The sequence below is a fragment of the Ursus americanus genome, chromosome 4 (genome assembly GCF_024610735.1).
Source record: "Ursus americanus isolate L20-20 chromosome 4, mUrsAme1.1.p, whole genome shotgun sequence".
Taxonomy (NCBI): Eukaryota; Metazoa; Chordata; class Mammalia; order Carnivora; family Ursidae; genus Ursus; species Ursus americanus.
The window spans coordinates 33,371,572-33,398,579 of record NC_142130.1 but is presented as its reverse complement, the minus strand read 5'-3'; the positions used below and the strand labels follow the sequence as shown (position 1 = coordinate 33,398,579).

Here is a 27,008-nt window from a genome sequence, read left to right as displayed (position 1 = left end):
CCCAGAGCCTGACGCGGGGCTTGATCTCAAGACCCTGAGATCATGACCCGAGCCGAGAGTCGGACATTCAACCAGCTGTGCCACCCAGGCGCGCCACCTGACACTTTCATGATACAGAGACGGCTTCTTTCCTTAACCTCATGAGCCACGCTCTGCTGGCTTCCAGCTTTTCTTCTGCAACTTCCTCACCTCTCTCAGCTTTCATAGAACTGAAGAGAGTTAGGGCCTTGCTCTGGATTAGGCTTTGGGTTAAGGGAGTGTTGTGCCTCATTTGCTCTCCAGACCACTGAAGCTCTCTCCATATCCACAGTAAGGTGGTGCTGCTTATCTTTCGTGTGTTCAGTAGAGTAGCACTTTTAATTTCCTTCAAGAACTTTCTCTTTGCATTCACAGCTTTGCTGTACGGTGCAAGAGGACTAGTTTTCAGCCCGTCTTGGCTTTCAGCATGCCTTTCTCACTAAGCTTAATCATTTCTAGCTTTTGATTCAGAGAGAGACATGTGAGACATGTGACTCTTCCTTTCATTTGAACACTTAGAGCATTGCATGGTTATTAAGTGGCCTGATTTCAGTATTGCTGTGTCTTGGACTAGGGAGGGACAGGAGAGGGAGAGAGATGGCTGGTGGCAGAGCAGGCAGAACACATACATTTATAAAGTTCAACAACTTATGTGGGTACACTTTGTTGTGCCCCAAAACAATTATATTAATAACATCAAAGATCACTGATCACAGATTACTGTAACAAATACAACAATAATGAAGTTTCAAATATGAAAAGTACCAACACGTGATAGAGATACGAAGTAAGCAAAGGCTGTTGGAAAAATGGGGCCAATAGACTTGCTGAATGCAAGGTTGCCGCAAACCTTCAGTTTGTAAAAAATGCAATATCTGTGAAGCACAGTAAAGTGCAGTAAGATGAGGTGCGTCTCTACAGAAAACCCTGAAGAGTCCACCAAAAAACAGAATAAATGAATTCAGTAGAGTTCTCAGGTTACAAAATTAACATACAGAAATCAGTTGTTTCTGTGCACTGATAATCTATCACAGAGAGAAGAAAACCCATTTACGGTTGCATCCAAAGGAAAAAAATACCTAGGAATAAATTTCACCAAGGAAGTGAAAGACCTGTACTCTGAAAACTGTTAAGACCTTGATGAAAGAAATTGAAGATGATACAAATATATAGAAAAGTATTCTGTGCTCATGGATTAAAAGAATTATAAGATGTCCATACTACCCGAAGCAGTCTACAGATGCAATGCAATCTCCATTAAAATAACAGTGACGTTTTTTACAGAACTAGGACAAAGAATCCTAACATTTGTATAGAACCACAAAAGACCTCAAATAGTCAAAGCAGTCTTGAGGAAGAGGAGCAAAGCTGGAAGGATCATGCTTCCTGATTTCCAACTATACTTACAAAGCTGTAGTAACTGAGGTAATATAGTCTTGGCCTGGACACAATCACATAGATCAGTGGAATGGAATGGAGAGACCAAAGATGAACACTCTTACGTGGTCAGTTAATCTATGACAAAGGAGACAAGAATGTACAGTGGGGGGAAAGACCATCTCTTTAATAAATGGTGTTGGGGAAACTGGACAGCTATGCACAGAAGAGTTAAACTGGACCACTTCTTAGATCATATGCAAAAATAAATTCAAAATGCATCCAGACTTGAATGTAAGACCTGAAGTTGTAAACTCCCAGAAGAAAACATAAGCAGCAAGCTCTTTTACATTAGTTTTAGCAATATTTTTTTGGATCAGTCTCTATAAGCAAGGGCAACAAAAACTAAAATACTAGAATTACATCCAACTAAAAAGTTTTGGCACAGCAGAGGAAACCATCAAGTAACAGAAAAGGCACCCACTGAATGGGAGAAGGAATTTGCAAATAATACATCAAATAAGAATAAAAGGATAATATTCAAAATAAAGAACTTACACATTTTATTTTTTAAAAAGCCTTGATTTAAAAATGAGCAGAGGGGGACGCCTGGGTGGCGCAGTCGTTAAGCGTCTCCCTTCGGCTCAGGGTGTGATCCCGGTGTTATGGGATCGAGTCCCACATCAGGCTCCTCCGCTATGAGCCTACTTCTTCCTCTCCCACTCCCCCTGCTTGTGTTCCCTCTCTCGCTGGCTGTCTCTATCTCCGTCGAATAAATAAATAAAATCTTAAAAAAAAAAATTAAAAAAATGAGCAGAGGACCTGAATAGACATATTTCCAAAGGAGACACGCAGATGGTCAACAGGTACGTGAGAAGACAGTGGGCATCACTAATCATGGAGAACGGGGATGTGAAGAGGGAACCCTAGTCCGCTAGTGTTGGGTAGGAAAGTAAATCGGTGCAGCCACTGTGGCAAACGGTACTGGTCTCTCAAAAAATTAAAAATAAAACTGTCATATGATCAGCGATTGCAGTGCTGGGTATTTTACCAGGAGAAAACAAAACCACCAGTTGGAGGACGCGCACGCACAGGCTCATGCGGCATTACGTACAGTAGCCGAGATACGCAAGCGGCGCGAGCGTCCGTTACAGATACACGGGGAAGATGAGGTGTAGGTCATACAATGGCATGTTGCTCCGCCATTAAAAAAAAAAAAAAAAGGTGAACTCTTGTCATTTGTGACGACGTGGATGAACCTGGAGGGTATTCTGCCAAGTAAAATAAGTCAAAGACCAATACCTTGATTTCACTTCTACTGGAATCTAAACCAAACCAAACAGCAGAAACAGACTCAGAGACAGGAAGCAGTGTTGGTTACTAGTTGGGGGAGCAGTTGGGGAGCGGGGGAAACGGGGAGGGGGTGAAGAGATACAGACTTCTCCTTATAAAATCAGTAAGCCGTGGGGTGTGACGTGCAGCGTAGGGAGTCAGTGTGGTAACGGCGGCAGTGACTTCTCCTGGAGATCAGTTCCTAATGTATGAAAATGTCAAATCATTATGCCATACGCCTGAATAATAGGATATTGTATGTCAATTATACTTTGATTAAAAAACAAAGTAAATCATTTAAGTTAAATGTGATGAAGTAAAAAGTCAAAATTAAGGGTCCGGGTTTGTGTGCAGTCTGAGCACCTGCTGGGGTTGTGACAGGAAGACTCATTTTGGAGTGGTCAGGTTAGAGGTTTGTGAGGAATTTTCCAACCGTGTCACAGTGATTCTGAAATGTATAATTGTGTTTGTGAGGCCAATTTTTATTGGCTTTTGGTAATGAACCTTTCTCGGCAACATAGGAGACTTACTGGTTTTTGATACTGTTAACTGTAAATGCCCTAAAATTCAGCACTGAAGAGAGGCTGGTTAGCATCTTTCTCCGCCATGGCATCTCTGGCCTATCCAGGGGGTCCCTTCACCTGCTTTTCAGCACTTGCTGTCCCGGAGGGGCACGGATAGCACGTATGGCACATACTTATTTAAAGCTGGTTAGATACTTTTTCAGAAAACTCATTTGATTGGTTTCTTTTTTTTTTTTTTTTTGGTATTGTGTTAAATAGTGACTTTTGTGTTTTTGCAGGGGATAATCTTGGCCAGCAGTACAATAGCCCACAAGAAGTTATTGGCAAACGAGGTTCTGATATCATCATTGTAGGCCGGGGCATAACATCATCATCTAATCGTCTGGAAGCAGCTGAGTTGTACCGAAAAGCTGCGTGGGAAGCTTATTTGAGTAGACTCGGTATTTGAGTATCTTGGATACATTTTTGTGAAGACCTTGAAGATACATGGTCTCCTGAGATGCATTGGCTTGAAATAACAAGCAACACTTAATGGGTTGGATTCTTTCATGGGTTCTGTGTTGGAATGACTTTTGGATTTCTCACAGCCTTTAGGAAATAATGAGTAATCACAGCATTGTAACTGTAATAAATTCATGTTCAAGCTTTTTTTCTTTTTTTTAATTGATACTGATGTTGGTTAAGCAGGCACAGTTCTGCGTGTGTTGGGGTCTTTCATATTTGAGCATTTCCCCCTATCTCTAGATTAGACTTTTTTGATAAAATTTTTGTGACAGCAATGAAAGACCTCAAAAGGCTCAAACCAGTACAGTTTCATGTGTCCTTTATTCTGTGTCTTATGTGATGCCCAAATAATATTTAACTATTAGCTATTCTTCTTTCCTACTTAGAAGTGATAGTCCAGGTATCCAGAGGGAGGAAGGGGGGAAGACGATGGTAGCTGTAACCCTGAAGCCAGTATCTGGTTTTCATTTCACCCAAGGGTGAGGTGCCCTGACTCCTTTCCCCACCAGGGCGGCCGCTGTGGGCCTGTGCTGCACCCGTCACAACTTCCTCGTGCCTGACTCAGGTTAAAAGTAGGCAAGCTGCTCTTTCAATTCCTTAGAAAGACAGCAGTGTCAAGACATCTAAGGTTCCATTGGAAGGTTTGCCCAGGATCCTGCCTAATTATCCCAACTGTCGTGGATGGGAAGTCTGCCTTCGCTAGAAATGAAGAGAAAGCCCAGCCACAGAGTTGACATTGTTGTTGCCAGTTCTGGGTTTCTGCTGAGGTGGGGGCAGGGACATCTGCCTTCCCAGGCCCCACCCTCACGCACGTGTCCCAGCCAGCTGAGCGGCCCTTCTCCCCTGGTCCCAAATACACGATTTCTCCCACCAGTTCTGAGTTTCTGGATGATCCCTCTTCTCCAGTACCGCTAGAGATTTTCCCCAATTCTATGCATTTCTTTTGTCTTTTCAGGAAGCATCTGGAGGGAAGGGAATGAAGGGTGTGAGCTCAGGTGAGCATTGTGAATGGCCCCCACCTCAAGGTCTGTTTGAGCAGGGCTGGTGTGGCAGTTGCCCGTGAAGGCTATCCCTGCAGCCTGTGACTAACAGACCTGGAGTCTTGGTCCCATTAAGCCTTTGTCATGTTGATGGGAGTCGGCCCTAGGAAAAGCCCCTGGGGACTGCCCGAATCCGAAAACAGGCTCCGGAGGGTGAAGGTGGCAGCCTGAAGTCACCTTTAATGTTAGTTCCTCTCAACTCCCATTCACTCATCTCTACTGAACAAAATGGCTGGTGGGTTCATTCAGGTAAAGCCTGGAAGCATGACCCAGGCTCTGCCAGGATCTCTGAAGAAGAGGGTGGGTATTGTCTCCATTAAGTGGGTAGGAAGATGGAACTGGTGAGGAGGCTCAGGACTTGCAGAGAAGTGGCGTGTGCGCGTGGTGCGTGCACCAGAGGGGCAGCTGGATTTTCCCTGCTTGGGAGGAGCTGAGGTTTTTGACTGAGACTGTCCTAGTGACTGTGACGCTGGCACTTAGAAGTCGGTAGGCCTCCCACCAGCCATAGAGTTGCTGCTCTAGGAGGGTCCTCCCCGCCTCTCAAGGCGTACAGAGCCAGGGGGAGACGAAGGAGCGCCTGAGGAGATCCAGCAACCTGGGAGGAAAGCGAAGAAAAGCACCCGTAACAGGTGTGAGCTCCAAGAGAGCAGGGGTTCACTGTTCTGTTCATCGCAGTATTTTCTGTGCCTGGAATGGGGCCCAGCAAAATGCTTCTGAGTCTTCGTGAGCACAAGGCTTCTGGTGAGCATGAGTTGCCACAGGAAACATCACACTTCAGAGACCAAAATAACAAAAACAAGACCCAAGTTTTGGGAGAACTTAAATAATTTTAGTTTTGAATTTGAAAGTGTGTTGGAAATCTAAAGATGGTATGATAATATTGAGAACTACATTCATGGGCTGGAAGATCAAGTGGCAGAAATCATCAAAATTCAGAAGAGAGACAAAGACATGGAAATAGGGAATAGATGAGAGCCTTAGAGGACAGATGCATGGAATAAAAGAAGACATTCTGGGAGGAGAGGAAATCATTTTAGGAATAAATGACAATTTCTAGTTTGAAAATACTTGAGTTTGCAGATTAAAGGAGCCCACTAAATGCTAGGCAGGAGTTAGGGACAAAGGCACAGGCTTAGGCATATCCTATAAAAATTATTGAACTTCAAGGATAAAGATTTACCCAAAAAAATGAATCGGACTAGTAGCAGACTGTCATCTGTAACACCGGAAGCCTGGAGACAGGTAGTGACACATGCAGCCCCGAGAGGAAAGGACTGTCAAACCATTAATCCTGAGCCCAGTCATATGATTCCCTGGCAGGCTGCAGCAGCCGACGGTTTCTTAGGCTCCTTGTTCATGGGGCCCTTCAGGGCTTGGGCTCCTACCCACACTAGTGAGTGAGATGCCCTGAGCCTGTGCTTTTTAAAGGGCCCATCAGGTGGAAGCTGGTGGTGCAGAGGTATGGGGGGATATCTAGCCAATGGAATGGGATCTGCCAGCAGCTGAAGTGGTGACTTAGAATCCTAGGAAATCCCAGAATCTTAGGAGACTGAAATTGGAAGCCCTTTAGGGATCATCTGATTCAATCATCCCATTCCACAGATGAAGAAATGAGGTTCGGTGAGAAATGATTGCAAGTTTTCAGAAGAGCTAATTACAAGCAGAGTAAGGATGAGAATCCCTGTCTCTTGACTCCAATTTGGTATTTTTGTTATACTCTCTTTACTCCTCTTTTATGTAGGTAGATACATTCAGCTTTTTCACCCCTTTATATGTAGATTTGTAGCTATATGTATATTCCTTCAGCATTTAATCAACCAGTATTTATTGAACACAGGAAGTGAAACAGACTATCACTGGCATGGTCATTATGGAACTTAGGTTCTAAACTTTCAAAAGGACTTCCATACCATCATAACAGACATCAGCCAGTTTTCCCTTCCTATCCGTCTCAATTGGAGAGACATGTTCTTCCATTGCTCTCAGGATTCAATAGAAAGCACCAAAACTAAAGTGACAATTCTATTATTGTCCCCCTTCTCCCTTCTTCTCTGGATCCATCCATTCTCTGGATCCATCCATACTACCCCACTGATAGTAGTCTTGGCCATGTAACTTACTTCGGCCAATGGAATGTGGGGGGAGGTGACAGCATACTCATTCTGAACCCAGACTCAGCTCTGCTACCACCATAAGAAGAATGTGCCCTGGTTAGCCCATAGGTCCCAGAAGAGTAAGAAAAAAAGTAGAGTGGAGCCCACACCAACCTTCCACAGGAGACCCACTGGTCTGTCAGCCTGCGAGCATGATGATAAGTGCTGTTTATTGTACGCCACGGAACCCTGAGGTGGCTTGTTATGCAATAGCTAATCAATACACTGAACGATGTGCCGCAGCGCTCCCAGACCCAGCCCTGGTTACCAGGGAGACAAAAACCGTATTCCACCAAGAATCAGCCTTCCCGGTTCTCACCTCTGTGCTTGCAGTGATATCTCCAAAAGAAATGGCTGCTTGAACTGAGGCAGACACACTAATTGCAGACTGAGTCTGATGGCCAGCTCTGCCCACCAACCGAAGCCTTTCAGTTAGCCCGGCAGGGAGCAAGCCCCATCCCAGATTGTAACAGAGACTAATTGCAGACAGCAAGTCTGACTGCCAGCCCCACCTGCCAGTGAGCCCAAAATGGCCTCAAACAGGCCTCTCAACTGCACAGAGACCAAACCCTGCCCAGTGCACCCACAGGGACAAAGCAGCTCACTGCAGCTGTCTGGGCTAAAGGCAACCATGGCTCAGCCACCCACAGTAGGGCACATGCAGCCCACACAGGGGACACCCCGGAGCACCTAGTTCTAGTGACCAGCGGGGATTGCACTACAAGGCACCGCAGGACCTTTTCTATAAAAGGCCACTACTTTTAAGACCAGGAGATGTAGTTGACCTATTTAATACACAGAAACAAAGAATTAGGCAAAATGGTGAGATATAGGAATATATCCCAAATGAAAGAACAAGACAAAAATAAAAGAAAAGAGCTAAATGAAATGGAGATAAACAACATGTCTGATAAAGTAAAAGTCATAAAGATACTCACTGGACTTGAGAAAAGTGTATATGAACTCAGAGCGTCAAAAGGAAATAGAACATATAAAAAAACAGAGCTGAAGAATTCAACAACTGAAATAAAAAATACACTAGAGGAAATCAACAGCAGATTATATGATGCAGAAAAATAGGTCAGGGATCTGGAAAACCCAGTAAGGAAAGCAACTAAGCTGAATGGCAAAAATAAAAAGGTAATAAAAAATGAGAATAGGTTAAGGGAACTCAGTTACACCATCAAGTGTAATAACATTCACAGTACAGGGATCCTAGAAGGAGAAGAGAGAGACAAGGGAGCAAAAAAAATGTATTTGAAGAAATAATAACTGAAAACTTGTCTATTCTGGGGAAGGAAACAGACATGCAGATCAAGGAAGCACAAAGAGCCCCCCAAAAAATTAACCCAAGGAGGTCCACCCCAAGACACATAATAATTAAAATGACAAAAAATAGTGATATGTTTTTTTTTAAGCAACAAGAAAGAACAGTCACATACAAGGGAAACCCCATAAGGCGATCAGTTGATTTTTTAGCAGAAATTTTACAGGCCAGAAGGAAGTGGGATGATATTATTCAAAGTACTGAAAGGAAAAAACCCAATAGCCAATACTCTACACCCAGGAGAGATAAAGATTCTCCCAAACTAACAAAAGCTAAAGGCGTTCATCACCACGAAGCCAGCCTTAAAAGAAACACTAAAGGAGATTCTTTAAGTGGAAAGAAAAGGCTGTAACTAGAAGAAAATTATGAAAGAAAAAATTTCACAGGTAAAAGCAAACCTATAGTAAAGGTAGATTAATCACTTATAAAGCCAGTATGGAGGTTAAAACATCAAAGTAGTAAAGTCACTAATACCCCCCAAATTAGTCAAGAGATGCACAAAATAAAATGTAAAAAGTGACATACATAGAACATGCAGGGGGAGTAGAAGTTTGGTGCTTTTCAGATTTGTTAGAACTTAAGTGACCATCAACTTACCACAGACTGCTATATGCATAAGCTGTTATACATGAACCCAACGGAAACCACAAATCAAAAACCTGTAATTGGGGCGCCTGGGTGGCTCAGTTGGTTAAGCATCCAACTCTTGATCTCAGCCCAGGTCTTGATCTTGGGGTCTTGAGTTCAAGCCCTGTGTTGGGCTCCACACTGATTGTTTTAAGTAGGCTCCATGCTCAAACAAACACCCTGTAACAGACACACAAAAACGGAGAGAAAGGAATGCAAGCAAAACACTGACATAAGCCATCAACTCAAGGGAAGAGAGATAAAGGAAGGAACAGAGAAGAGCTACAAAAACAACCTGAAGAGAGGACAATTAACAAAACAGCAATAAGTACTTACCTATCAATAATTATTTTAAATGTAAATGGACTAAACGCTCCAATCAAAAGACAAAGGATGGCTGAATGGATAAAAAAGATAATAAGACAATAAGACCCATTTATATGCTGCCTACAAGAGACTTACTTCAGACCTAAAGACACATATAGACTGACAGTGAAGAGATGGAAAAAACAAATGCAAATGGGAGGTGGAGGGGGAACAGAGAGCCAGGGTAGCAATACTTATATCAGACAAAATAGACTTTAAAACAGACTGTAACAAGAGAGAAAGAAGGGCATTACATAATGATAAAGGGATCAACCCAACAAGAAGACAAAACAACTGTAAATATCTAGGAGCACCTAAATACATGAAGCAAACATTAATGAACAAACATAAAGGTAGAAATTGACAATAGCACAATAATAATAGGGGACTTTAACACCCCACTTACATCATGGATAGATCATCCAGACAGAAAATCAACAATGTCTTTGAGCAACACATTAGACCAGATGGACCTAACAGATATATAGAGAACATTCCACCCCGAAACAGCAGAATACACATTCTTTTCAAGTGCACATGGAACATTCTCCAGGATAGATCACATGTTAGGCCATAAAAAAAAAACACCTCAATAAATTTAAGGTTTAGGTCATATCAAGCATCTTCTCTAACCACAATAGTATGAAACTAGAAATCAATGACAAGAAATACATCTGGGGGGGAAAAACACACATGGAGGGTAAACAGCATGTTAGTAAACAATGAATATGTCAAGGAAGAAATCAAAAAGGAAATAAAAAAATATATGGAGACAAAACACGGTAGTCTAAAATCTTTGGGACACAGCAAAAGCTGTTCTAAGAGGAAAGTTTATAGTGATATGGGCATATCTCAAGAAACAAGAAAAATTTCAAACAACCTAACCTTATACCTAAAAGAACTAGAAAAATAAGAACAAAGCCCAAAGCTAGTAGAAAAGGAAGGAAACAATAAAGATTAAGCAGAAATAAGGGAAATAGAGACCAAGCAAAACAAAACAATGAAATCAAGAGCTGGTTCTTTGAAAAGATAAATATCAACAAACTTTTATCCAGACTCATCAAGGAAAAACAAGAGAGGACTCAAAATTATAAATGAAGGAGAATAACTGTGACACCACAGAAATACAAAGGATTATAAGAGAAGAGAATACTACAAAAAATTATATGCCACAAGTTGGACCACCTAGAAGAAATGGATAAAGTTCCTAGAAACATACAACCTTCCAAAACCAAATCAGGAAGAAATAAATATTTTTTTCTTAAGATTTTATTTATTTGAGAGAGTGCGAGCAAGCATAAGCAGGGAGAGCAGCAGAGGGCAGGCTCCCCACTGAGCAGGGGGCCCAAAGCTGGGCTTGATCCCAAGACCCTGAGATCATGACCTGAGCCACCCAGGTGCCCCCCAAAATTTAAATAGACTTATTACGAGTAATGAAATCGAATCTGTAATCCAAAAATTTCCAACAATCAAAAGCCCAGGACCAGATGGCTTCACAGATGAATTCCACCAAACATTTAAAGAAGAGTTAATACCTATTCTTCTCAAAGTATTTCAAAAAATACAAGGAAAAATTCCAAATTCACTCTGTGAGGTGCTCATTACCCAGATACCAAGTCAAAGACATTACCAAAACAACAACACCAAAAACCAATGAAAATAGATGCAAAATTCTCAACAAAATATCAGCAAAATGAATTCAACAATACTTTAAAAATACCATTCACCATGACCAAGTGGGATTTACGCAAGAGTGGTTCAACCTTCACAAATCAACATGCTCTATCACATTAACAAAAGAATAAAAACCACGATCATCTCAGTAGATGTGAAAAAGCATTTGACAAAATACATCCATTCATGATAAAATTCTCAACAAAATGGGTTTAGTGGAACATACTTCAATATAACAAAGGCTGCATATGAAAACCCCACAGTTAACATCATACTCAATGTTGAAAAATGGAAAGCTTTCCTTTAACATCAGGAACAGGACAAGGATGTCCACTCTCATCACTTTTATACTGGAAGTCCATGCTGCAGCAATCAGACAAGAAATAAAAGGTACCCAAAATGGTAAGAAAGAAATAAAGCTGTCACTCTCTGCAGATGATACTATATAAGCAGAAAACCTAAAAACTCCACCAGAAAAACTATTAGAATTGATCAATGAATTCCGTAAGGTTGAAAGATACAAAAGTAATATACAGAAATCTGTTGCATTTCTATACACTAATAATGAAATAGCAGAAAGAGAAATTAAGAAAACAATCCCATTTACAATTGCACCCCCTCCAAAAAAATTAAATACGTAGGAATAAATTTAACCAAGGAAATGAAAGACCTATACACCGAAAACTAGGACACTGATGAGAGAAGTTAAAGATAACACAAATGAAAAGATATTACATGCTCATGGTTTGGAAGAATTAATATCATAACGTTCCTACCACCCAAAGCAATCTACAGATTCAATCTACAGATGCAATCCCTATCAAAATACCAACATTTTATCAAAATCTTAAAATTTGTGTGAAACCACAAAAGACCCCAAATAGCCAAAGCAATCTTGAGAACGAATAAAGTAGAGGTATCACAATCCCAGCTCTCAAGATATACGACAAAGCTGTAGGAATCAAAACGGCACAGTTCTGCCACAAAAACAGACACACAGATCAATGCAACAGGATAGCGAGCCCAGAAATAAACTCATGCCTGTATTATCAATTAATCTACAACAAAGGAGGCAAGAATATATGATAGCGAGAAGAGTCTTTTCAGTAAATGGTGTTGGGAAACCTGGACAGCTACATGCAAAACAGTAAAACTGGACCGTGTTCTTCCACCATATACAAAAATAAACTCAAAATAGATTAAAAACCTAAATGTGAGGCCTGAAACCATAAAACTCCTAAAAGAAAACATAGGTAGTAATGTCCTGGACACTGTCCTTAGCAACCTATTTATGGATGTCTCCCTGGGCAAGGGAAACAAAAGCAAATGCGAACTATTGAGACTATCCCAAAAGAAAAAGCTCTTGCACTGCAAAAGAAACCGTCAACAAAATGAAAAGGCAACCTACAGAATGGGAGAAGATATTTGCAAATGATATGTCCGATAAGGGGTTAATATCCAAAATATATAAAGAACTCATACAGCTTAAAACCAAGAAAAACGAACCACCTGATTAAAAAGTGGGCAGAAGCCCTGAATAGATATTTTTCCAAAGACATCCAGACGGCCAACAGACACATGAGAAGGTGCTCGACGTCAGGGAAACGCAAATCGAAACTACAATGAGACGCTACCTCACACCTGTCAGACTGGCCAGTATTAAAAAGACAAGAAATAACAAGTGTTGGTGAGAATGTGGGGAAAAGTGAACTCCACCTCCAGCCGTTGGACTATAAATTGGGGCAGCCACTGTGAAAATCAGTATGGAGTTTCCTCAAAAATACAAAAAATAGGAGTATCATATGAGCCAACGATTCCACTTCTGGGTATCTATCTGAAGAAGATGACAACACTCGCTTGAAAACTAAAAGATCCATGCACCCCTGTGTTCACTGCAGCATTAGTCACAATAGCCAAGTTATGGCAGCAGCCCGTGTCCGCTGACAGATGAATGGAGAAAGACGACACAGTGTGCGCGCACGCACATATATACACAATAAAATATTACGCAGCCAGAAGAATGAGATCTTGCCATTTATGACACATGGATGGACCTAGAGGGTACTGTGCTCAGTGAAATAAGTCAAAGACAGACAAGTACCACATGGTTTCACTTACATGTGAGCTCAAGGATAAGAAGCCAGTCACACGTGTTCCAGGAGAAGGTGCAGTGTGGAGGAAAGAGCATCAAATCAGAGAAGGGGCCCCTGAGCTGGGGTCTCCCTTGCCAACCCTCTCACCCGGGGGGTGACTGACCTCAATTTCATCCTTTGTAAAATGAGGAAATGCCTTCCTTGAACACCACGTGGGCCTGTTGTGAGGGTCAAATGAAGGGAGGCCGCTTTTAGTGTCAGGGGTTTGCTATTCCAAGCAGGTAAAACCAACAAAGCTTTAATTGGTGAGCCCTCTAGGGTGATTCTGGAGTCCGGCTAAGACGGTAAATGGTAACCAGTTGCCCTGATAAATAGGTCCAGACTTTCTGTATGTTAGGTATTTACACACTCACATGCATTATTCTGACAAGGAGTCGGTAGCATTTACCAGAATGCTGAAACCGTCCGCAACACAAAGAGGTTAAGTACCCTCCTATCCTAGAAGGTTGGGGCTTATGGCTGCTTACAGTTTAGCTCTTGCCTTTATGCAACAAGAACTGGAGGCCCTTCAGATGGAGAAATGATACAGCAGGACGTGGTCAGAAGGAGCCAAAAGCATGTGTGGAGGAGGAGAGGGGGCTGAGGAAGGGGCAGCGGTCAGGATCTCACTTAGAACTAAAGCTAAGTTATATTTTATTGCATTTGGTTCCCAACTTCCTGATGATCAAGATACCCGAACAGGCCTGATCCTGCAGGTCCCATCATATGACAAAAGAAAGTATGCGAACTTCCTGGCATCGAACTTTTAAGAGAAAGAAACTGGGTATGAAGACCTTTTCACAGACACAGACGCTGCGGTCAGACCAGGCTGATGTCAGGGCCGTCCAAGAGCTCCGCCCAAAGCTGCGAGCTCAGCAGGAGGGATGTTGGGAGCTGAGAAGGAGGGTTCTGCAAACGGCTCTCCCCGCCAGCCCCACCACCTCTCACCGTCTGGCCTCCCTGCACTTCGCATCCTCCCCCGAGGGACGGAGGCCTGAACCCTGGGAGCCCAGAGCGGGCGGGGGACAGAAGCCAGGTGGGGCAAACCGAAGGAGGCCTCCTCAGCCACTGGCCCCAACGAGAGGGACGGGAGGGCCTCACGCACAGCAGGGCTGAAAGCCACAGCTGAGCGCTTGCTCCCGGGCAAGCCTCAAGTGCGCGGAGAGCCTGCTCGCTGCACACGCCCCGCCCGCCCCGGCCGCACCTCCAGCGCTGGCTCAGCACACACCTCCCAGGATCGCTCGGCGCCTCAACTCTTACCTCCTCCGGAGCGTTAGCGGAGCACTGTCAGCTTCCTGCGCTCCTGCACTGCCCCCTCGCAGCCAGTCACCAAGCAAGCCCCGGCGCCCCAGACGCCCTTCTCAGGAGCAAGCGGGAGCCTGCACGCTGGAAACCCTCGGGAGAGAGGGAGGAGCTAGCCCGTTAACAGTGGATCCTTAACAGAGAGAAAGACCCCTCCTCCCCTCCCATCTTCCCATCTGTGTGCTGTCACCTGAAAGCCATCCCGAGTTTCAGGATAATCAACCTCGAGCTCTGATCCTAGTTAAACAAATTTAAAAAACACATCTCTTCCTCCCAAAGAGGTGGCTGTTACTGTAGTATGACTAAGAAGTAGTCAACCAAGTGGAATGCGGGTCCCTGATCCTTTTAAGAGAATGATGGTCGATTCTAATTTGGTTAAAATTATGTATATATAAAAAGACTGAAGTCATACACAATAAGCTGGAGTAGTAACCCTGCTTGGTATGATTATAAAAGATTCTCTCTTTATATCTTTATTTTCCATCTTTTCCATGTATTACTTTTGCAATTAGAAAAAGATTCTCAAAATCAGAAGTACCTCTTGGAAACAGGTGTATTAAATCACTATAGATGAATTACAAGGCAAATAGCCCCCACCCCTCCTTCTTTCCAACAAGTGCATCCCTAACCATCCTTCGAGATACGACGAAGGGCTTTTCCAGAGACTGCCAGGTGCTCCCTGCAAGTCCCTTTGTCATCATTAGAATCCCCGTGTGCTTCCAAGCAGCAGCAGGAAGGGCAGTGTTAGTCCGCCCACGGTCTGAGAGCGCTTGCAGCCCGCCTCCAGCTCCTGCTCCATTATTTGTGTCCATGGAGGAGTGCTGGTGGTGACGGGGGCCAGGGGTGCCTGCGTGGACAAATGGCGAAGGAAAGGAACAAGAGAATCACATGCTGGGTCAGAATCTCAGAAGACAGGTCCCCAACAGCTAGTCCCAGGAGCCTCCAGCAGAGGGCAGCAGGGCACTGTGAGCAGCTGGGGGGCTTGTCACAGATGAAATCGTCCTAACTTCTGTCAGGTGGACCCCAGGAGCAAAGAATCCTTTAGGGTCTGTGGCTCAGGTCCTGCGTGCCCTTACAGAGCTGCCTGATAGAAAATAAGCCTTTGAACAAGTTAATGATTTGTCTCCAGGGAACCCACAATTAAACAGAAGAGAAACCCAGTTTCTTCCAAAACTGTATTTTTCTCAATTCAGTCTCAAAGCCACCATTTATCTCTTTTATATATTTGTTTACATTTGGCTTTATTACAATAAAGGTTTTAAGGCAGCTTCATCAAGTCATGAGATCTCTGTTTCATCCTAATTACACAGAACAAAGGAAACTCAGAATCCGTTTGTATTTGCCCCAGGTAAGAGGCCTTATTTATTGACGGGCACTTGTCTCCGTGTTTGCCAAAATGGAGGGAAATCGGTCCAAGGCTGAGGACAGAGAAGTTTGGAATGAAAGCCTAATAGCCTTGACGTGATGCCAAGAGCAGAAAAACTGATTAGTGAAAGAGATTTTACAGGAGTGAGCAGGTATTAGGAGGCCAGCACTCGGGCTGGGTGTAAAACTGGGCCTTGGGACCAGTTCGTCATTAGCTAACGTCCTGACCCCTGGGCAGGTGACTGCCCGTCTCACACTCTCCTCTCACATGGACGGAGGACAGGATCAGACAATTTGTCAGGTCCCTTCCGTCTCAGATAGGGGATCCTAAGGGTACTTCAGGGACCCGCAGGAAAAAACACTGAAATGGGTTTTGTGCTCTGGGCCTGGTTGGGAGTTGGGAGTTGATGGGGGAAGGCACTGGAAGGGAACTATTCTCCATGTGGAAAGAGACCGTGGGTGAAAGTCACATCTTGACCTTGCTTCATGTGCACATTCCATTTGCAGCCTCAGCACCGTGGAACAGGGCAGGCAATCCAGGGGGGTGGTTTCCACAGTTTCTAGCGTGGAGCTCTTTCTTTACACCAAACCTGGGAGGGTCCCAAGGCACAGGCTTCGCTCTCCCTTGAGCATCCCATGGAGCCCTGGTTGAAGAATCCCGGTCTGGAATAGTGGATTGGCTTGTGTTGGGTCCCCCGAGGAAGGACACAGCCTTTTCAAGCCCCACTGGGGCACCACTTAGGACCACTTCAGAGAGGAATACGTGCATCACAGAGAATGTCAGGCAAACACAAAATCTTTTTTGGTTTTAATCTTTACTTTCAATCCCAAACTTTTCCCCTTTCATTACAAAAGTACTAAACGAACACAGACAGGATTGGAAAACTGACATTTGCAACAATGTGCCTTCAGCAGGCATCTCGAAAATCCCACCACCAACACCCCTGTGCAAGGATAGATATCAGGCAGACAGTTCGCAGTAATCAGAACTATACCATAAATGCACGATCTTTTTATTTCATATAAAAATGATCAACACGAGAAATGCCAGAGCGTGTGTTGGTTTTGCACACTCTGATGCTCCCAAGAGCCTTCTCCTCTGGCCAGGCTGGAGGCTCAGCCCTCCTGGAAGGGAGAGGCGGCCTAGGCCCCCAGCCATGCCCGGAGATGTGCTGGATGTGGTGCGGAAAGCTGAGAGCGCCAAGGTCCCGGGCCTTTTCCTGGGCTTGGAAGGGTGGGTGGCTGCCTGGCGTGGCTGTGGTCCGGCAGCCAGGTGGCACACTGGCCGCCTTCGAGTGCAGGGAATGAGCTCCTAGCCCAGGCTCACTGGAAGCTGTCTGTGCTTGTCCCTCTAGGGGGCCGTGATCCCGCTGAGCGGCTGTCGAAGGCGGATCAGTCTCTGATTTCTCATCAGCCCCCTCTGGCCCTCCGAGAAGGAGCTGTCAGTCCACGGTGCCATTGTAGGATTTGTTGAACTTGTTGAAGGTGAAATCCACGGTGTGCGTGGAGATGGGCTTTCTGTACAGAGGGTTGGAAGCCTACAGAACACAGAAGGCAAGAGGACGTGTGTGTCCATTCATCTGAACACACATACTCAGGGTTCGAGGCCCTTCCTCAGCCCGTCACCCTGAAAAGCGGCAGCCTGAGCACACAGGCGGTGGCAGCCCTATGCTGCTGCTGACTGTCACGCCCTGGGAAAGACCCTCCCGGTCTCCGAGCTTCTGCTCTTTATCTCTGAAACGAGGGGCTGGACCAGATGATCTTGGAAGTCCCTTCCAACTTTAACAGAAACTAACTGGGAATTCAGGGGTGCTCACTGAGCTCAGTCCTCTGGCAAAACGCAGTCTGCCTGCGGAGACAAGACCCACACAAATGGATGCCATAACGGACTCTAAGAACTTGAGGTCCTTTACTGAGTCTGCGGTCTCTCTAGGACCGTCCAGATTCTTCCTGCCAAGGCTGTGCCACGCGCCTCTGCCCTATGAGGGTCCTGAGCTGGGTCTGGTGTGGGGCTTTGCACAGGGCCCCCCGTGCTCCTGGGCCGTGCGTTCTCACCATCCAGAACTGGCCACGCACTGCCTGTCGGGTTTTGTTTCTTTGATTTGAATGCCAAAGATGTTAGCGGACCTTAAAGCTTGTAGACCTCAACTGGACCGTGAAGCTTGACTTTTTGTCTACTTCTAGCATCCCACTGGCTTACCATCTCATAGCGGGCCCTCGACCGCTCACTCTGGAACTTGGCAAACTCTCTCCGGTCATGGATGGTGACAAGCAGCTTCCAGATTGCTAGAAGCGCAATCCCAATCAGGAGGATACTGCCCACCACGGCCAGGAGAATGGTTGTGGCGTCAGGGGCAGTTCCACACTCTGGAAGGGACCAGGAGGCAGGGTGAGCGAAGCCACCAGAAGAGCATCCCGCACACGCCGCCCCACTCCCACCCCCGCCTCATGGCCTAGCTGGAGCGACAGGTGTGCCTCTCTAAAAATGCCTTCCCTCTCTTCTCTCTTAGGTCCCACAGTGCTTCTGGGTGACCTGCAGTTGTGGGGGGGGGGGAGTTTTCTCCAGTGCACACAAAGGGGGAGAGTCCAAGAGGGATGGCGCCTATTCCAGACCACAGAGCAAGTCCACCTGTGGCAACATGTAGACGAGACCCCTGGCGGCCGCCCCCCTCCCTCCCACATGCCGTGGGCACTGTGTGCTCAGCAGCATCTCCCCTCGCGTGAGTGCCCGGGCCCCAGCCTGGCCCAGTCTCCATTCTCCAGACTGGACCTGTCTCAGACTTCGTGTAAATGGTCTCAGGAGCAGACCAGGCAGGCAGGAGGTTCCATGAAGCCGCATCCACAAGGGCTGGGCTGGGGGCCAGCCAACATTTGTAAGCCCTTAGTGTGGCCCTCTGCAGCGAATGTGCTTATTTCCAAAGAACCGCAGAGACAGCACTTGAAAACAAAGCCTCATTCTTGCAGGCACGCATCCTGGGCTGGTAGCGCAGCATTTCCTCTGCCTCTGGCCCCAAGAAGGACATTATGTGGTCTGGCTCAATTTAGAAAAACAGTTTGCAATGCTGTAAATTGAAGGGAGCAACCCTTTTTCTCCTCACCCCTGCCCCCCTTCCAGAGAAGAATAAAAGGGGTCATACTAGAAACCCTAATTACTCCAAAATGAAAGGCCACTGGTCCCTGGTCCAAAGCAGGAGGCAGAATTATCCATGTTTGCAGGAAGGCTCGACCTCAGTGGCCCAGGAGCTGAGCGCAGCAGTGTAACCCAGCGCGTCTTGGACGGGGAAGTGCCGTGGCTGGGTGTGGACCCAGATGCTCCCTGAGGCAAGCGCTGGCCCCCCAGCCTCCACAGTCCACACCCGCCCTCCCTCTGCAGAAGCTGCAGCTGCTCACCGCCGTCAGCTACGCAGGTGAAGTATGTGCTGTGGCCTCTTCCCCGCCCCGGCCCCACCCCGCACTCCGGCTTCTCCGAGGTGAGACGCTCTAGCTCCCATGCCTCCAGACCGTGACCTCCAGAGCCCCACCCCACAGTGGGTCCCCAGGCCCATGCCCACCTTTCTGCCAAACTCTAGGAGCTGGGCAGGGGCGGCCTCAGACCCTGGTCTTCATGAGGAATTGTGATCCTCCTCTCTCTGCTGTTTGGAAAGGCAGTGAGGACAGAGGGCGACAAGCCCAGAGCAGGGAAAGGGGTCAGAAGCCAAGCTCCCCAGGGGAGCAGACAGAGCCAGCCCGGACCCACCTGGCTCCCTGAGGACCGTCAGGTTGGACTTCCCGCTGGGGAGCTCCGCATAGGTGAACATCATGACACAGTCCTTGGCGGTTTTGTAGAAACAAAGCACAGCCTCCTGGTCATCTTTCACTGGAAGAACACCAAGCAGAAATGTCTGTTCCGAGCAACCCAGTGCGCTGATGGATGGGCAGGGAGCTGACCGCCTCAGTTAAGAAAGGGGGTGCAGAGAGGCATTAAGAGGAGGCTGGGCCTTTACAAGTGAGCTCCGGTTTCTCACATCAAGCATGCAGCCCCAGCATGGAGTCTGCATTGCTCCAGGGACATGAATCCCCTGAGGTGTGAGCAATCCCTGGGGAATGCAAGAGAGAGGCTCTTCCAACCTCCCAAGTGTTGGCCAGGAGTGATGGGAAGCAGAAGGAGGCACTGGCATTATGCTTGGGGGTGAGGCTGGTACGTGCAATTGCCCTGGGCGTTAAAGGGACACAGAAAGGAAAGAGCCATCCAATGCCCTGTGGGGCCTGGGCAAGAGCTCACGGTCGAGTCCACTTGGCTGAGAGCCCGCTGCGGTGGCCAAGCGTCAGCAGCCATGTGCTAGGATGTAAAACCACAACGACCAAGGGTGACGAGGACGTTTGGACAAGGGTGCCGCAGGGCAGAGCCGGAGGCCGGGGCAGGGCCTGGACACCACCTGCTGCACTCCTCCACGGTGAGCAGCCCCCTCCTGGCCCCACGCTGCTGCTCCCCCGACACGAGGGAGTCACAGCCCCCTGTCCAGGCGTCACCTGCACTCCAAAGCTTCTTTGGGAAAGGGTTAGACTGAATTCTAGGAGGGAAAGGGAGTAAGGAAAGGGAAGGGGGAGGGGACATTTGGCAGCAATGGCCAGTTGGTCCTGAGCAACTGCGGCGGGCTGAGGTTACCGCGTAAAACGCCTTTCAGCTCTCGTTTTCGCAGCCCTATTGCTCAAAGGAGTTTTAACCTGGAACCAGACCAATTAGTGTGGTCATCAAATGTGAGCGCCTGGACTGTTCTCTCAGCCCCACCTAAGTCTGGTCTGGGTGCATGTAGTGTCTGTGCATGAAAAAAGCCCAGGAGAAGGAGGACAAGGATAAACAGTGAATCTGAGCAGACATCTCACGGAGGATTTTTCTGAGCAGAGGCTACGCGGGCCCGATGGAACTGCTCCAGAGCGGGTGCATCAGCTGGGGGCCCCAGGAAGGCAGCATCTTGTCCTTTTGGACTGTGTGTGCCTAGGCGGGGGCCACTGTCCCAGGTCAGTGGGCAGACCTTGCTGTGAGCCAGGCCTTACGTAGCAGGCAGAAGCAGTGGCAGGAAAATGGTGTGAACCTAGACTCCACGGGCTCCCCGCTGGCCCCTGGTCTAGCACAAGCCCCAGCATATAGTAGGTGCTCAGTGAGCAAGGGCTGGCTGAGTGCGTGACTCAATGTACTCAGGAGCCAGGATGTGGCCACAGTGGTCATTTAAAACCAGGGGGGCAGGAACAAGGAAGGCTACAGAGGAGGCGACTCGGGGCCAAGGCAGGAGGCTGGGGCCAGGAGCCCGCAGCAGCTGAGGTCAAGGGAGAGGGCAAGCCTGCCAGCAGAGGAGTCTCAGAGGCAGAACCCCTTTCATGGCACACAGTCGTGTCCCCTCCCCCCACCATTTTAGGTGCAATTCAGTCATTTTAGTATGTTTACAATGCTGTATAACAATTCTCACCATCTAATTCCAGAACATTTCTATCACCCCCGAAAGAAAGCCTTCCTGCGAGCAGTCTCAATCCCCTTCTCTCCCAGCCCCTGGCAGCCTCCAATCTACTTTCTGTCCCTGTGCTTTTGCCTATTTGGACATTTCACGTAAGTGGAATCATACACTACATGTCCTTTTCTGCCTGGCTTCTCACACATAGCAGAATACCTGGAAGATTCATCCCCATTGTGGCACATATCAGGACACCATGCCTTTTTCCCCTGTGTGGATGTACCACTGATGTTCCATCAGTTCATGGACATTTGGGTTCTTTTGAATTTTTGACTATTATGAATAATGCTGCTATGAACATTCACGCATAAGTTTTGGTTAACGTGTTTTCAGTCCTCTTGTGTATATACCCAGGAGTGATATTACTGAACTGTGTGGTAACTGTTTAATTTGGGGGGAGCGGCCAGACCATTCTCCAAAGTCGTGTACCATTTTACATTGCTGCCAGAATGTGTGAGGGTTCCAACACAGGGCCGCTTTGATTTGGTGTCATTACAGTGTTCCAGACCAATTCCGAAGCCAGCCATGTGCACACAAGGTTAAGGTATGTGATCTGCATCACTTACCCTTAGAAACTCCTCAGCCGGACAGCAATGGGTGTGCTAGAAAAGGGACGGAGGCAGCCCAGCGATGGTAGAAAGCAGAGGTCTGTGCACCTCTGAGCCTCCTTGTGGGCTCCCACTCAGAAATGAACTCGTAGCCATTTGTCCAGAGGCAAAGGCACAGGGATGGATGGATGCAGTCAAACTGGAGCGGTTCGAATAAGAAGAAGCGTCAAACGAGAGCTGCTGTGCCGGAGACCAGAACAAGGCACGGGTGAGAGCTGCAGGAACAGATGCCTGCCGCCGCCGGGACAAGAGGCAGGGCGGCGCGCGGGCCCAGGTGCGATCCGGGCCCCACTCGAGCTCAGCCCCTTCTGACGCCTTTTGCAGCATCATGAGAGCTGCACCAGGCTGAGACCCAGTAGTCGTTCATCAAACATGGTTTCCCTGTCTCCTGGGCACATAACTTGACTACATTTCCCAGTGACCCTTGCAGCTAATGAGGCCAGACAGCTGGGTTCTGGCCCATGAAATGCAGGTGGAAATCACAGGCACCACTTCCAGGCCTGGCCCACAGAAGCATCTCACGTGATCCCTCACTCTGTCTTCCCCCACGTGCTGATGAGTGGAGAGGATTCCAAGGACCCTGAGGAGAGTGGAACCTTCATAGAGAGAGGGTCTGCGTTCCGGAACGACCTCACGGAAGGCCTTGCCAACCGGAAATGTCTTCAGTTGGACTCTCAGTGAGTGACTTTTATCTTGTTGGGTCACTGAGGTCTGGGGTTTGTTTGTCACAGCAGCTAACACGACTTGTCCTAATACACCAGCCTTTCAGAGAGCCTGAGAGATGTGGCTAGGGACGGGCTGGACTCCAGGGATGGCTCAAAAAGTTACGAACAAGGAGGCTGTACACCGCAGAGAGCCTGGAACTTACGCCTTAGCACAGGCACCCCAAGTCCTCTTAGGGAGCCACCAGTAGAGCTCAGGATCCTGACGCTGCCGTTCCTAACCCAACGCTAGACCCGCCCTGCTCCCCGCTAGGCGGCCCTGCCGATGAATCATCCCCACGAGGGAGGAAGCCTTGAGGTGTCTGCCAAGATACAGAAGGGGATGGTTGCCCAGCGCCACTGGGGCACACTCACCGATGGTGTCCACCCATGTGATCACCTCATCCTTGCACACGTTGTGGCAGGTCTGGTTCTCAGCCGGGCCCCCCGAGTGAAGCAGCAAGCACTCAACGCAGTCTCTTTGGAGAAGAGGTGATAAATGCGGGTGTTAGATGCAGTGCCGTAGTTCTCCGCCAGGAGCCGGGCACCAGTGGTGCGTGGCCCACCCTCCTGCCAGGCCTGGGCCCCTGAAGGCTCTAACTTCATCCTATCTTCACATTTTTGGCCTCAGTCAATGTTTCTGCTGGCCTCTGACTGCTGTTATACAGGAAGCCGGAGGGTCCTTGGAGGAACATATGTGACTTTAGAGACATGTCTGGTCTACATGTCAAGTTGCAGGCTGGAGAACTTTCAATTTTAGATACCAGAAGCCAAACCCATCTGCACTCTGCTGCTTCAGATGCTAGTGAGGAGTCTGCAGCGGGAAACTTCAAGTGATTAAAAAATGGTGTTCTGTGCCTTGCAGAGGGGTCCTCACACCCCCTCGGCCAGTGCCTGATGCCCCCACGTTGCCCCAATTCCCAGGATTGCACCAGGAGATCACTGCTAGGGCAGGGCCTTCAACATTAGACTCTCCAGGGGACTTTTCAGAAAATACTGTTTCTAGGGCTTGACTACACCCATGAGACCCACATCTTTGAGGCACAGCCTGGGCTCCTGGGTTTGGCTTCACAGTGAGGGCGGTGAACCACTGTCTAGGAGACCCTCAGGCACTAGCCCCTTCTCCCTCCCAGACGGAGTCTGCCTGTGAGTTGGGCTACACCCTGTGAGTTGGTCTACACTAGACTCTGGTAGAGGCCACAGGATGACAGCCTCCTCCCAGGAAACCTACACTTCAACAGGGGCCTTCTGGAGAAATCAGGTTAGGAGCCAAAGAGACACTTTGAGCCTCTCTCCTCTCACCTCAGGTACCACAGTTTAAATCAGATGTTGTCATTCCGTGAAAATGCTTAACAAAGATGCTCAGTTAAGGACCCGAACTTGTACCTGCCACTGTCAACCCCGATCCAGGTACCCCCGTCTATCTCTGGCTTACATCAGGAAGAAGGTGACTCCTGAGGAGGTGGGGCCAGACAAGTGAAGCTTTGACAAAGGGTCAGTAAAGCCTGCAGTGGTGGAGAGGGGCCCCGACCCTTTTGGGGGATGGTTGGACGGGGAAGCACAAACGGAACCCCAGGGAGGAGCAGGTTGGAGCAAAACAACCAGCTGACAGTAAATTCTCAGGGACTTGGCGGGGAACCCATTGTTCCCGGTGGCCTGCAAGGAAGGTGAGCTCTCTGGAAACAGGGGCTTCCTCAGGATCCGGGGTGAGGGCCCAAGAGCCTAGTGTGCAGAGCACAGGCGGTGACCCCACAGAGCCGCTGCAATCCCGGGGATACGCCACCCCGCTCACCCCACAGGCCCGTGGGGACCAACGAGGCTGTGTGTCTGGAAAGCTCTCTGGCAAAAATATAGAGGGCTGTACGACCACAGTGCACAGCCTTCATTATCATCATCTGCTGTTTTAACTCCTTGAGACTGAGGCCCGTTACCACACTACCAGGGGAGCAACTGTGGAGGGAGCACGGGAACAGGAAGCAAGCCAGAAAGTACTTCCTAAGGACCCCCTTCGTGTATAGGGAGGTGCTGGGGCTCGGGAGAAGTGGCGGCTGGTCCGGTGCTCAGGTGCCCTGCCTCTCAGTAACCCCCTCCCAAGTCCTCACTCCCCCTTCTGAACACTAAGGAAGAAAGAGGGTAAGTCTTAAGAATTCAGCTACCCCAGAACTGGCCATAAAATCCCACTTTCCTGGGAAAGACTTCATGGAAACAGTCTGGAGTTACAAACAAGTTGGTAATGTTTGCATTCCCCCTGAGGCCGGAGTCTCAGAGGGCATGCCACTGAGACTGGGCTGGGGGCCAGGAAGGGGCGGTTTAGCTCGGGCCCTTCCTCCGGCCTCCTGGATGAACACACTGCCAGTGGCCCCCCCAGCCGACCTTCTGTCTCAGCGAGGATTCCCCGAGCCTTCTAGCTGCAACCCTGCTTGTCATTAAACCACATGAAACCACGGGGCCACTTCCAGGAAACACTCCCTAATTATCCATGTGGACATATCAGTCTAACTCGTATGCTCCACACACGGAGCTGAAACTTGTGATATACTGTAGTCATGTGTTAAAATAAGTCTGGCCTTTTAAACAAACAAGTTGCTGAGAGAGACTTTACTCAGAGAGCCTGTTAATTGAAATCAGCTGAGGCTGAGTGTGACCTCACCCAAGGTGAAGGGTATGTTTGGTTAGTGCTAGAAAGTGGAGATTGGCTGTTCTGAAACCCCAGGGGGAAAAAAGACATAAGACATTCAGAACCTGGTGGTTCTTGGCAAAACAGCAAATAGAAAAACAGCCTGCTATAAGTCACTATCAAAGGGAATTTGTTTAAAACAACAGTTGCAACTGGGCAGTGAAAGAGACAGAGGGTCAGTTTGGTCCAGAGATAAAGAAGAAGGCATAGTGGTCTCCTTACAGCACCTCCTTGCTCTCCTTGTTTCTTTGGTATTGCTTAATGGGTAAGAAATTATCAAGTGCTATGTTTTCTATGTCTGAAACATCTGCAGCTAGGGTTGTGTCATTTTGACTAAAGCGAAGGTTGTCAGGCCTTTTAATTGACCTATGCCGAACCTACGTTGCCTTGTGGCCCCAGAGGAAAGGAGGAAATGGGCTTTATCTACTTTTATTGACTCCATGTGTATTGTCCTCGGTAGCCCCCCCCTTCACCTCGTGTGCCCCAAGGACAAGGAGCACATACCTAAAAGAGTTCGAGCTGGGGGAGGGCCCCTCCTGCCGCCATCAAATGTGGGTAATGGCTGTGACTCCATGCTCAGATGGCCATGGCTATTTGGGCTGCAGACCCAGGATCCTACCGTTCTCCCCTGGGACGTTTCTATTTGGATTTGTGTTATTTCTCCACTCTTAGCAGGTCTAAAGTGGATCTGTTTTTCTTCTCCCTTACTCTCCCTTACACAAAATAAAATCTGGCCCTATCTATCTTGTCTCTCAATCTGCAGCCAGCTTTCAATTACCCACGCCTGGATTATTTGAGGCAAACGTCCAAGCAGGGGTTCTGCCACCCAGAACATTTCTGAGCAAGGACTGACCAGCAGCCACAGCAGGCTCACAGACCGTGAACTCCCTTCATCATCAGCCTGAGCCAGACATTTGGAGGGAATCTGCCAAAGAAAACTGCGCAGTTGCATTCCCCAGCCAAAGAGAGACGATGTCTGTATTATTATTTGTTTCTGATTATCTGTGCCCATTTCCCTCACTCGAGGCCCCTTACATTGGATGATGCTGACACAGCTGTTTCTCTAGCAAAATTCAAGAGAAATGGTCACTCTTGCCTTCCTGACGGCATAGCTCCTTGACCCCTTTAATTCCCGCACATTCACACTCTGGCAGAGGGTGAATGGCAGAGCCGTGGGGAGGTCAGCCTGGGGAACGTGACCCTGTGGCCGAGGCAGCGGAGGCCTGGTGCCCATTGTCCAGACAATCTCTGCATTCAGCAGCAGTGTTCCATTCTCTCTATAAATGGAGCAGAAAATTCACAACCCATTGTGGTTTGTTTCTGGCAGGCCTTATCTAGGTCGGATGCCCTCCTATCCAATCTACCTTCTGATTATGTTTTGTTCAAAGCTGCATTTGCCATACGGGCGTCCTGTGAAAAGTTATTTGGGAAATGTTAATGTTGGGGAGGGGCTCCAACTCATTGGAAAAACAGATGCATGCTAAATCCCCTTTTGAAAAACTCAATAGCACTCGAAAGGCTCTGAGAAGCCACTATTTTGGTACCAAAACCAGTTTAATTTAAGTCAGTAATCTGGTAACTTCTAAATTTGGGAATAGAATAGCAGTCTTGTTTTTTTGTTCTGTTTTTATTTTCTTACAAAATCCCCATGGAACCAGCTTTTCAAAAATACTATTTTAATATATCGTGTAGTTAACACTGAGTTACTGTTGTAAGAGTCTCGCTCCCCAGCAAGACCAGGCACCTGGGACTGGAGGAAGAGGCTGGCCAGCCCCAGGGCCTGATGGGCTGGAAG

General features: G+C 47.6%; 2 protein-coding genes across 4 annotated transcripts in view; one reads left to right on the top strand and one right to left on the bottom strand.

Moving 5' to 3' along the window:
- Positions 1-3,899, top strand: part of UMPS (uridine monophosphate synthetase) — a 28,753-nt gene extending 24,854 nt beyond the window's left edge. The window contains exon 7 of one of the 2 annotated variants that reach the window (XR_006782437.2): positions 3,530-3,666. Coding sequence is in view for 1 of the 2 variants with exons in the window: in XM_045812613.2 (XP_045668569.2) it covers positions 3,530-3,699 (170 nt within the window). In the remaining variant the exon portion in view is untranslated. Of the gene's footprint in view, positions 1-3,529 lie in introns of both variants that reach the window. The other variant, XM_045812613.2, reaches the window with a different exon arrangement.
- A 12,638-nt stretch (positions 3,900-16,537) lies between these two features.
- The window catches only part of ITGB5 (integrin subunit beta 5), a 118,830-nt gene continuing 108,359 nt past the window's right edge, over positions 16,538-27,008 (bottom strand). Inside the window, exons 12-15 of one of the 2 annotated variants that reach the window (XM_045812741.2) lie at positions 22,912-23,015; positions 19,478-19,597; positions 17,942-18,108; positions 16,538-17,279 (exon numbers count right to left, since the gene is read on the bottom strand). In XM_045812741.2, coding sequence (XP_045668697.2) covers positions 17,184-17,279; positions 17,942-18,108; positions 19,478-19,597; positions 22,912-23,015 — 487 coding nt within the window. In that variant the 3' untranslated portion in view covers positions 16,538-17,183. The remainder of the gene's footprint in view (positions 17,280-17,941; positions 18,109-19,477; positions 19,598-22,911; positions 23,016-27,008) is intronic. The other variant, XM_045812743.2, reaches the window with a different exon arrangement.